General features: G+C 44.1%; 1 protein-coding gene across 1 annotated transcript in view; it reads left to right on the top strand.

The window, feature by feature from the left end:
• The window catches only part of LOC138297332 (HAUS augmin-like complex subunit 3), a 289,356-nt gene that overhangs the window by 125,501 nt on the left and 151,475 nt on the right, over positions 1–12,380 (top strand). Inside the window, exons 2-3 of the mRNA XM_069236743.1 lie at positions 1,563–2,482; positions 8,768–9,189. Coding sequence (XP_069092844.1) covers positions 1,571–2,482; positions 8,768–9,189 — 1,334 coding nt within the window. The 5' untranslated portion in view covers positions 1,563–1,570. The remainder of the gene's footprint in view (positions 1–1,562; positions 2,483–8,767; positions 9,190–12,380) is intronic.

Below are 12,380 nucleotides of genomic sequence, written 5' to 3'. Positions count from 1 at the left end.
GCAGCCCATGTAGCTTCTTCTCCCAAAGAAAAGTGGACAAAGAGGGACGGTTATCCAAAGAATGGCTTGGAACTCCTTATGCTGCCTCCCTTCCCACTCCCGGGACAACCGGTGCCCTGTCTGGTGCAAAGTGACTCCTCTGACGGGGAATCCGGCAGAGACGGAAATGGCCCTATAATATGGGGAGAGAATCAGAGTGGCCCTTCCCCTCAAGACACTTCAGTCCCATATAAGATCTCAAACCTCTGGTGCAGACACTGGTGCCATCAATAATCTACTACTACATTACTCTGACCGGTCTTCCAAAAAGGGATCTCGTTCCACTAAAGGTAATTCTACATGCGACAGCGCTTTTAGTTTCTGGGGCCGAAAGGACTTACCATATCTCTCTGATACTGTTAACATTCTCTCAGCTTCCCATTATGCCAGACCCAAATTCAAAACTACCTGCATCATTCACACGGTCCTTCGCACCTCTACTTCACAATACCTTGCTGCTATGCTAAAGATCTGGTTAGAGCAACCATTCTCAGAATGCAGAAGTGCTGCATGGAGAGACCCTCTCACCTTAAAGGTCAGATTTATGAAAAGCCTTCTCTGGAATGGCTGAAATTCTGTACCTCCAACCTTGTGCACCACTTCCTCAGTGCATATTGTTAAATCATAACAGGAAGCCTTTCTATTTAAAAGACATTTCAGTTCATCTCTCTGTCAGGCGTATGGTCTGCACTGAACCTTGCCTTGAGGCTTAAACCCAACTTTGGTGTTGTATTAGTCTTAATTTAGGTCGGTACCTGTTTACACCTTGTTACTCAGCATTTATAACTGATAATTCTTAAATGTTTTACTTCTTTTGTCGTACCTGCCCAAGTTTTGCTACCCAGTATTTATAGCTGATGTAACATCTAATTCTCATGTAATGTTTTTTTTCTATTGTAAAGCACCCTAATGCTTTCGTTAATGTCTCAGCTATATTGGATCATATAAAAAAATATAATTGCAGTATTTAGATGGATTTTAAGCCTAACTTGCATTCCTTCTCCTTCATGAGGGGGGCCAGGGAAAGATCTAGTATGCCCAGTGTTTCGTTGCCTGGATGTTTTATCCCTTCAATTTGTATCTTGTGAATTATGTTTTTTTGACAATGATAATCTTTTGCCAGTGGCCACCCAGAGCACCTGACTCTATAAAGGCCACTTCTCGCTTCTAGTTAAAGACTTTCACACCACTGTGAAGTACCCTGAACCAAACCCCTGAAGGCCATATGTTTTTGTCATCTTTCCAAATGAACTCAGGACACCAGTCGTCACTCACTGAGCACTACAGTGCACCCAAGAAGATGGTGGGACAAAACTTTTTGCCACAGTAAACCTTTTTGCAGGCACTTCACCAATATGTGGGCCCCACTCCCTTCAAACAGTGATTAATGCAGTTTAATAATTAATTATTGGATGATATCTTTTTGTCCCTAGTTCTCAGTAATCCTCATGTTGTGTGGTTCATACAGTGCATTTCTAACAATTCTTATAGTATTATCTTGTTTCTCCACCCGCCCCCTCTAGAATGTACCATGTTGACTCGAAGAAAGTCAAGGAGCTCCATCTTGGATGGTGTCCGATCCCGGGGCTCTGCATTTGTTGAAGCAGTACAAAGGATTGGCTATCCTAAAGCAGCTGACCTACAAGGAAATAGTTTTGATTGGCTTTACGAGGACCCAGAGTCTGCACGCTTCCTCAGCTGGTTCTGCGGTTTGGATGAAAGCAATATACTGTCTGATACTGCAAAAAAAGAATTCCAAAGGTTGCAGGCCGCTGAAGAGACCATAATGGTGGAAGAGGAGTTGGAACAAGCTTTGTTGGCCCACCAAATCTCCATGACCAGTAGTACTATGCAGGGATGGAGTCTGGAGAAAGAGGTAAACCACCTTAGACTCCTTAACAAGCGCCAAAATGCTTCATTGGCCAAGGTGCGTTCTTGCTGCTTCATTCAGACACACCAATCAAACTCGCTAAATGATGGTGCTAAAAATGCTGAGAGGGATTTGATAAAGCTTTACCCTAAACTGGGAGATGAAAATATCAAGCAAAATGATATCCTTTCACAAACGCGTAAAACCATCCCGAAGCTGATACCTCGGCACAGTGAATACTGCAGGCCACCAACTACACCACTTCTTCTTTTCTCAGAGAGCAACCTATCTCAGTATAACCGCCTAGAGGATAACTGTATGAAAGCTTTGACAGAATATATAACGCTGATAATGGAGACAAACTTTGATGTTACACCAGTGAAGGAGGTAACAAAGGAAGTGCTGGAGTGTAGCATAGAGAATACCAAAGAAGACCTGGAACAAGACCTACTGCAGCTAGAAAAGAGTCATGTCTGCAGACTAAAGAAGCAGCTCTCCATTGAGGCAACAGAGGAACGTACCTCCGCAGCACTGAAGTATGCTGAAGAGTTGATGGGATCATATGGCAGCCAGGTAAGTAGACTTATTCTAAGTCATAATCCTGTCAAATTGAGCTTGCAACACAATATTCACCAGTGCCATCTGATTTTCTCTGTGTATGAAACCTTGCTTGATTTCTCCAATAGGAAAGGCTTTAAGTGGATGCTATGAGTATGTAGTAACCTAAAGACTAAAGGTTATGTTAAGAATATGAACATATGATACAGTTAGGGTGTCTTATTTTTGTGGAATAATTACAAGGGATGTGCTACCCTAAAGCAAATCGCCTCTGAAGAAATAGATTTGATAGGATCTACCAGTGTTGCAAGCTAACCAGCCATGCAGATTATTTTGTAGGTACATAAACCGCTATGATGCAATGTACTTTCTTGGATGTGGTGATTAAAGCTGTTTAGCTGAATGGGTCTCAGATGTTTGGTGTTTTGGGGTGGGGTAGTGTCATTAGGTGTTCAGAGCTTGCACAACTGTAATATTGGTGCTGAATTTCATGTAGAAGTGTCAGGGTGTGTGTCTAGCAAGATCTGCTTGAGAAATATGAAGTGCTATTTTTGAAAGTGGCATGTGGAAGGTATTTGGGTGGAAGCAGCTGTTGGGTGTCCAACAGCAACCTGTTATCAAATATAGGGTGTAACTGCAGGGGGGGGGGGTCTGTCTGTTTAGTCATTGATTAATTGTTACTGTGTCTCAGTTTGGGTGATGATTCTAGCTCAGTGATGGCTTATTTCACTACAAATCTTAGCCTGTTACACTTCAATTTTTAGGTACCTCATTTGGAAAAAAAAAAAGTAAGAGGCAATGCATGGGTGGGATGTGGCTTCGAAAACGAGAGAAAAAAGGCATCAGTGGGTATGGTTGGCCAGGTGCCTGAATGGGCACAATGCTTTTCAGCTTCCATGTCGTGCACAGTGTTTGCCTCCTCGAAGCAGTGCAGGAGTGTCTCTTGCCTGATGGAGTCTTGTTGGTGTTGTCAGGAACAATGGGATAGCTATGTGTCTACCTATTACTTGTAGAGAGGTCTTATGTGGGTTACTGAGACTGCTCTTAGCATCCCTACCACTCCCACCCAGACATCTGCAAGTGTGCATCTAGGCAATGGAGTGAGGAGATATCCGTGTCAGGCCCTCTAAGATGAATCCTCCTTCTCATGAACTAAGGGATCGTCGTAGAGACAACAGCAAAGGGTAGCTTTTCTCATTTAGAGCCTACAATGCCCCATGTAGCTGCTTTTTTGGTGGTTTTATATGTAAAGATGGGCTTTAAGGCATGCACGCTTTCTTTATTATGCAGAAGTGCCTGGCCTCTGTTTCTACGCAACATTCTCTGTAGTTTTATGTTAAGTCTATGACCGTGTACTCACTACGGCAGATGGAGGTGGGTTGTATTGGGAATTTGCCCCCTTCTCTTTATAGGGGCTTTAGGTTTGACGAAGGGAGCATGTGTTAGAGTCCATAGTGAAACCAACTCGAGGAAAGGAAAACAAATGTTCATTCTTTATGTAATGATGTGGTGCTGAAATCGAGTACTGAGGCGACTGAGGGGAGAATGTAAAGTGGAGGACTTATCTACTAGGTGTGGTCCTTTGAGGAGTAATGTATGTGCTCTCCAGTGGGGGACAGAACAACAGCTGATGAGCAAGATGTCCTGGCTGCCCTATTTTGACCATTGGTAACAGTCATTGTGGTTCTAAACATGCTCGATTGCTGTGTGAAAGTATTACAGGCAGTATCTCTGAAGCAGCAGGTGAGATGGAAGGGTCACCATTTTCTTCTGTCTCGATGTCTGAGCCTAGCCACTCCTACGAGAGTTAATTCTCCAGTAGGTAAATAAAAACTTTGCTTTAAGCCTTCAACGGCTGCCAGTTAAGCTACAATTGAAATGAAATACATTCTCAGTCAAGTGAGAACTTTCTGAAAAGTTTAGATGAAGTGGAGAGGTGACTCTTATTTCTGGATGTGCTGTAAGTTTGCGCTCTGGTGCATATCAGACTGAGTACTGGTCTGTAGAACTTCTCTAGGGTTTGGGAACTGTTGTCAAGGAAATTACATGCAAGGTGTTGTGTTTGTAAGTTGTGTCCCAGTAGTCATATTTAGGTCTCGGCTTGACAACGTATGTGCTGTCTCTTTGAGGCATGTTGTGTACATAATGTGGGCTTGCAGCCGCCCACAGCTTTTAATTTGCTTGTTCTAGCATCGCTCTCATTTTCTGCACTCTGGTTTGTGAAGGCATGCCTACGTCATGTCCTCTCCCTGTGCTTCGCCCTGCCCTGGAGCAGGGACCAAGTACTTATGTCCATCCGCTGCTCCAATTTTTGGAGCTACTTTTCTCTTTGTGTCTCAGCACTCCAGTGAGTGCTTGTGTTTTTCCTGTCTGCTGTAGTCTGTTTCTTCTTTTCTTCTCCACCCACCTATCAGCCGCCACATTCCCGCCCCGCCCCGTCCTGTTCGTGTTGTGCCTTTGAAACTGGAAGCAGTTTCAAGTGGAACAATGCGCTCTTGCAGCCATCTTGCCGGTAGCTGTTTGCTGCGTGATTTCGGTTTTATTTCTTTTTCTTTAGGCATCTTTGGTGTGTTTAGCACTCCTACCTGAGAGAGGATGTTTGCAATCACATTGTGGCGCCTTTGTGTACAGTGGCTCCTGAACTGCTTTTGATTTTGAATGTATGTTTGCTCCATTACTGCTTGGTTTCTACCGTGAAGCTGGCTTCTACTTCAGCTGTGAATAAAAACAGATGGTCCCTGGGCTCTCTCAAGGGCACTTGACATGTATTGCTCTGCATGTGGAATGTATTCTTTCACAGAAAAATGTTCTACTTTGTGCCCATGTCTACCAATACCCCGCCAACCCACTCTGCATGCGCTCAGCATCCTGTGATTCTGGGCACATCACTTAATCTGCCGATGCCTAGAAACAGTGCTTATGGAATAACTGCTACTCATGTAAAGCGCTTAGCTTTCAAAGCCTTAACTTACGGAAAGGCCAATAGATACCTTTTTCCCAACTGTGTTGTAGAAAGTGAACCAGAAAACCTGGATATCACAGCTTCTCCAATTAAAATGTGTGCTCTTGGCCAAATATTTTATTTCACCAAAACTTTTTTCTTCATTAGCATGTATGAAATCACTTCCAAATATTTGAGTTCGGAATGCCAGCAGGACAAAAATTATCACTTTTTAGAAGCACTTCTGAGTGCAGCGCTACAATGTGCCTTATTAATGTCACAGCTCACCTAATCACTGCATTTTTAGTCCTCTGTGCTGCTGACCTTTTTGTTCATAGTGTTTATAATAATTCAGTGGCACGCTTAGAAAACCACTCCATATAAATTACAGTGGCTCTTAGCAACAGTAGTATTAATATGCACAGCATTTATACTTCCTGTGACCTTATTTTATTAGAGTACCTAAATTAAGTCACTGCGTTATTTCACATCTGCTAAATTTTTTAAAATTCCTGTTGTGCCTACCAGACAGGTTTTATATAGAAGAAAGTCACTTATGTACTGCGCCAAAAGCGTACTTGTGTACTTAAATTGTTTGCGCTTGTCTAAAAGACTCTAACATTGACAAAGCCATTATCTCTTGCATTGCTGAGACCTTTTGACTTTGCCAATGCTTCGGTTTAATTCTCTGCGTTTGTTTTTTTTTTTTGTTTTTTTCTTCCCTGTCTCTCTGAGCCTGATTACACGTTTGGCCTGGTGGTCAGATCGCCACATTCCTGGTGGTCGGACCTCCAGGTTACAATCCTGGCGGTCGGACTGCCAGGACACCACTGCCACCCCCAGGATCAGGGATCCCGAGGGGGTTGGCAGCAGTGAAAGTCGAGGTCAGCCTCAGCGTTGCTGAGTTCGGCACCGCCGGGCTGATCATGACTTTCTTTTCATGGTGGGGTCCCCGCCATGGAAAGGCTGGAGAAAAGACCGAGTTGGGACCACAAGGGGGCCCCTGCACTTCATATGACCAAGTCCTGGGAAGTGCAGGTGCCACCCTATTAGCACCCTCACAGTGCGCTTTCAAAGGGTGCTGTGTGCGACGGCATTGGCTAATGCTGCCATACTGTTTCAGTCAGTCAGCCCAGTGGAAACATCATAAGACGATGGGGTTGAGGCCGCCAGCTTGATAACTGCCTCCCCACTGGCGTATTGAAATCCAAGCGGTGGAACCACAAAGCTCATAATCAGGCCCTCCGTCCGCATCACATGTCTTTCTACCTCCTGATCGTGGTGAGTGGCTGTGGGCTTTATTGAAGTTGATCTGATTACACTGCCGTCTATACATTTGTAAAATTATATTGGGATAACTTTTGAATATCGCGTGTTGAGAATGATGGTGGATCTTTTTCCCCTGTGGCTAAAAGGTTGCAAAAAAGAAAAGGAACTGGCGTGTCTGCTTGGTAATGGAAACTAAACTTATCATAATTAAAAAAAAAATAATAATAATTAAAGCCATTCTTCTACATAAATACTAGGCCCATGATGAGCTGTAGTGGGTAAGAGGCTGAATCCACCTCCCTTTCTAGCAGTGACTGTTCTGAAACCACAGATCGCTTTCTTTCGCTGATTGATACAGTTACCTGTGGGTTCACAATCTAAGGACAGGGATGGTGTGAATCCGCATGCTAAGGCTGGTAGGTACTCTTACCTTTCTTCCTTCCTCAAAATTCTAGGAATGAGGAGCAGCGCTGAAGACCATGCTTTGGTGTCTAAATTGCTGCTTTAGCGGAGGACCTGTGCTCTTGACCCAGCAAGGTCATGGGCAAGTATTTAGATACATTTTGGGCACCTAGAAAGATGAAGGACTCGCAGCTCTGCCTGATTTGCAGTAGTAATTCCAGTTCTCTTTCCAAGGGGAGAGCAAGAGAGTGCAGAGGAGAGTCTGTTGGACAGAAGAGTATGGCAGGAGTCATTGTATGAAGAAACACAGGAACATATTTGAGTGTAAATGAGTGTATGCTGTGTATCTACAGAGGAAATAAGAAGGAGAGAGAAAGTAGGTTGCTTTGCCGGTGTAGAGGTTGCACACAGGAGTATTTCAAGGTAAAACGAACACCCATGCATTGTTCCCCAACTCATTAAATCCGAATACCAGTATACTATCCGCGTTAAAGAGAGTCTGCGCACACACCAGTCGAAGTCTGAAAGGGTTTATTAACTAAACTAAAATCAGTTGTCTGAATCAGATTTGGACAGACAGAGGGTCCTGCCGAAACCATAAAACACACAAGCTCTCTGAGCAAGAGCAAGGCACATACATGTATAGTGTATAGGCTTTTCATTGAAATCACCTGGCGTTGTAAAACGGAGGCACAGGTGCTGGAGTCTGCGGTCATACGAAAGGGAGAAGACTATTTTCAAATGTAGCAAGAATGTAAACTTTTCTCAGCTGAGCAATCTAACCAACACTTTCACCTCAGGAGCCAATATGTGCCAAGAGAGACTTCAAATGTGATAGACAAGTACCTCCTTTAAGCACAGTGAGCCAGAGTAAGACACAATTGTTGCTGTAGTTATGGTTACAATAAGACAGACGTACATTTTACATTCATACTGTGCAAGCCTCTTCAAAGCCTGAAATCGGCCAGTTTCAATTGAGATGTCTGAAAAGTGGACTTAAACAGAAGCCAGAAATGTAAACCACCCCCTCTTGTGCCGCCTCCCAATCTCTTCCCCCTTTGTCCCTAAAAAATTACATTCAAACCCATTAGAATGTCCTTAGCTAATTGATCTGTGATCTCCTTCTCTCCCAGACCTTAGTGCTGGGCTCATAGAATATCCCCAACTTTGATGTCGGGAAGTTCTCAGGCAATCTAAATGAGACTTACAGAACTGGAATCCACTTGAAGCCTTTAGAGCTCTACACAGTACCCTTGATGGTAAGGTATAAGGTGATGATGAGCGTGCTTACTTCGCCCACATATCATAATTCACATCTTGCACTGCAGTTTTGGAGCAGTACCAGCACACTTCAGAAATTGGAACAGACCGCTTCCCAACCTCCAAAGTGCCTTTCCCCATTTCCAGTGGAATAGTTAAGTTTATCTGTAAATCCAAATTGCAACAAAAAGAGCAGCCCTTCCAGTTGCACATATTTCATAATGTTTAGGCAGAGTGTGGACACTTGATTCCTTGTGCATATGTCTTGTTGCAAACCTGTCTGAACAGTGGACAATAGAACTTCCAAGTCAAACCAATGCAGTGAATGTGATGTTCAGTTTTGCTGTGGCAGGGGTATAATTGTGTGTACAGCTTTGTTGGCCTAATTGGTCTGAATAATGTGTATTTTTATTTTCTATTTCTTTCAGTTGCCTGAAAGAAAGGTGTTTGGATTGGGGGAGCAGATTCATACCCTTGAAGAGGATGTGGCACAGCTGAGCATGAAATTGCTTTCGTTGATCAACGAAAATGCGTCCTACTTCAGGCTGCCTGTCCTGTGTGCAGACCTGGATGCAGAAATGGTTCGACTTCAATATCTGTCCTCCAAGCAGGAGGAAGTGGTGAGTCAGATCCTAAAGCAGGGGTCCCGGCAAGATATGCTCACTCTGGCTCTGGATGTTGAACTGCACAATCATGGCCAAACTGCACGTTTGGTTGATGAGATTCAGAGGGACTTGAGAGCTAAAATCTGTGGTCTAGAGGAACGTTTGACACACATGGGGAGCCCCAGTGTCTTCTCCCTGATACCTCGTCACCCGCGAATCGAGAGAAGAGACCAAACTGTAATGAGGTAAGGCACATCCAGGTCACAAGATTATTTCAGTTCAGTTGCCTCCTTTATAATCACACTATTGGTGATGTGGAATTTTCTACAGAAGAAAGTTTGCTTGTGAGGTTGAATGAGAAATTAAAAAGCTTTTAGCGGTCCGCTCCCTTTTATAGAGTCAAACATATCCATGATAGAAAATGAAGACTATACAAAACTAAGTGCATTACTTTTTCCTAATTTTGCCACTAATCTACTCAAGTCTTTCATTGACACCATCTTTCTTATGACTTTGCCATGTTTTTCTTAACAGATGTTCTTGTTGAATTAATTACTGGTATGGTGCTTGTTTAAGGACAACTACCAAGGTCATCTCTTTTTAGCCAATAGTTTGTGGTACTAGTGGTCCTTTGATAGGTTGTGACATTTTTGAGTGGTTGCTAAGTATCCTAGGCATATGAAGAATGCTCATTTGGTTTATTCATTTGAATGAGAAGTATTTGGTGGACTGCAAAACTGCTTTGCTCCTTGTGCACTTTGATTGGTGTGGTCCCTTGAATATGTTCCCTTTTAGGATTCTTCTCATGTTGGCTTGCTGGAAGGAGTATGTTTACAAAAATGTCCTGTTTTATTATGTTTTTATCTATTTGAGACCGCGTCAATGTATCTTGAGCCCAAATGCAACATTTATGTCTAGTGCCCCAACTATCACGTAAGTGAGCAGAGGACTTGCTATACATCTGAGGTGTTCATTGTTGGAAGGAGTCACTGTAATGCGACCTTTATTTGACAGGCAGGAAGAGTGTTTCTTGGCTCCCTCACAGACTCCATAGAATTGGGAAAATAACTAATTCCAGAGGAAAAAATCCACCAATTCAAGGGATTTTTCCCAAGTCTGATAGTGTGTGTAAATATTCTGAGAGCGGCTTAAGTTCACTAATTTACAGTACTCCTAATGGAGGAAGATATGACTTATTTTTGGTCCCTTGTAATGCAACTTGCAGATGATCTGTTTGAGTATCGTACATAGTACATACTTTTTTAATTTTTTTAAAGTTTTACAAACATATTTTATTAAACTTTGTAACTTTTCGCCTTTCTTGTACATGTCATAAGAGAGCAGGTCAGGGGACCCCTCTGCAAAGTAGGGTAATCAATGGATAGTAAAAAGGAATACTTAAGCCTCCAAAGGAGGGCTCTCGGCCCCACATCCACCACCATGGTAGTACAGCAATGTATAACAGTGGTAAAATTTTGGGCTTACAGTCTATAAACAGGTGAACAATTCCATGACAATGCAACAATAATCTCTCCCACCCCCTCACATCCCTGTACCCCTGTGGTGTCTTGCATCCCATAATAGGTTGGTGGTAAAAAGGATATGCAGGAAGTTAGTGCGTCGGTGTAGTCATTTGTGCGGGACTTGACCAACGTGGTAGGGGTACACTCAGTGTTTGTGATTGTCTCATCTCCCAATTGGCCTTCTGGGTAGTGAGGGCAGAGCATGGATCCGTGATTCAGAGTCCAAGTTACCAGGGCTAGCAGGTGGAGGGAGTATTCAGTATTCAAGGTGAAGATGCAGTGTCCTCCTCATCGTCTCCCTCTTCTCCCCGCCTGCTGCTCCGCCCCCCCACCCCGGCCGACCAGGGGTAAAGCCAAAACATGCAGCTCATTGCAGATAATTCAGACTTATGATTGGTAACATCCGTAAAGAAATGTAGCCAGTCAGTAGTGGAATGTCCCCTCCCCTGTGCCCCCCCCCCCAGTATCATGTGCAGCATTTCCGCCCTTCTAAGAGGCACCTGGGACATTCATGCATTGTGTAAGGGGAAATGGGTATTGTGTCTGCCAGGGGTAAGGTATGTCCGTTGGAGTATAAAGTACTTCATTAATAGTCTAGGCATGTGTGGCTGTAGATACACATGCTTTGCATACTCCTGCCATCTAGTGCTCGATCTGGTTGTGTGCAAGTTGTTCTTCTTTCAAGAAGTCTTTCGAGTCACAAGGTAGAGTGTCTCCTCCTTTTCGGTGATACTGCACATGAGCCTCAACTCTATTGTCAGATTGTTTTCTTTCCACCGACTGGCTTGGATGTGTGTGCTTGTGCTCCGGGTCGAGACCGTCACGGATCTTTCTTGTGTTTCTAATTCACTAACCCTTGCTGGCATTGTTTTAGATTGTGCTTCACTTCTCTGCATATCAAAGTTAATCACTTGTCGGGTCGATGGGTTTTGACTGGGGCCCCTACAGGGTCTCACCATTCAGGGCCTTCCAACTCTGTCTCCAGCAGGGCCTCCATAGAATGCTGTCCTTGTGATGGAATGGACAACTTTGTTTCTGCCCTCGCTGCCATGGAAAATATCCATGGTCCGACTCCCATCCAGTCTATAACCGGTTTGTCACCGGACCACAGGAAGGTGGATTGTGAGGCCTGCAGCTCTTTCCGCTTGAAGAAAACCCTCAGAGCTTGTCAGACATGCCTGCTCGAGACGCAGCGGAGGAGCACAGATGACACTACTTACCTCTTTGGGCAGGAAGACGTTGGGGAAGAACACCACCGTAAAGCTTCAGTAGCGAAAGAGGTGTTCACTGTTGGGCAGTTAGAATCTGACCCTGAATTTGAATTTGGAATAACTGATGTTTCACTGGAGACTTGAACAGTGAGTAAGTTACCCCCTGCCCCTCAACTCTGTGTTGAACACTCAAAAAAACCCTCTGCACCTCTTGAACAAGAAGCCTTAAGACCACAACTGCCTTTTGGCCGTGGTCAGCACCAAGAGACTAGTCTGAACGCCCTGCCCTCCAGCTCTGTGCCGAAACAGCTGAAGCCCTTGGTGCTGAGGTTGTCATTGTGCCGACCCACCGATCGACATCCACTGCTTCAACGCCAAGTGGAACTTAGGCACTGAACCACAAGCGCGGTTTGGATCCAAAAGCTTCTAGGCTAACTCCAAAAAAGCCCACCAAGAACCAGTGGAGCCTATTCTCCATAATTGACAGGAGAAATTGGAAGCTCGACAACAAAAGATACAGATTCAGTTTCAGACTGGACTCCAACTACAATACTGTCATCTTCAAAGAGACAGCTGTCTTTTCAAGAGGCACTTGATTCCCCTACTCCACCGAAAAAGGTGAAGATGGACAAAGCCACTAGTCTTGTACCTTTTCCACCACCCTCACCACCTCTTCCTCTACCCCCACCAACAGACTCACCA

Source organism: Pleurodeles waltl, chromosome 5 (assembly GCF_031143425.1).
Source record: "Pleurodeles waltl isolate 20211129_DDA chromosome 5, aPleWal1.hap1.20221129, whole genome shotgun sequence".
In the NCBI taxonomy this organism is placed as follows: domain Eukaryota; kingdom Metazoa; phylum Chordata; class Amphibia; order Caudata; family Salamandridae; genus Pleurodeles; species Pleurodeles waltl.
This window is presented reverse-complemented; position numbering and strand designations above follow the sequence as displayed.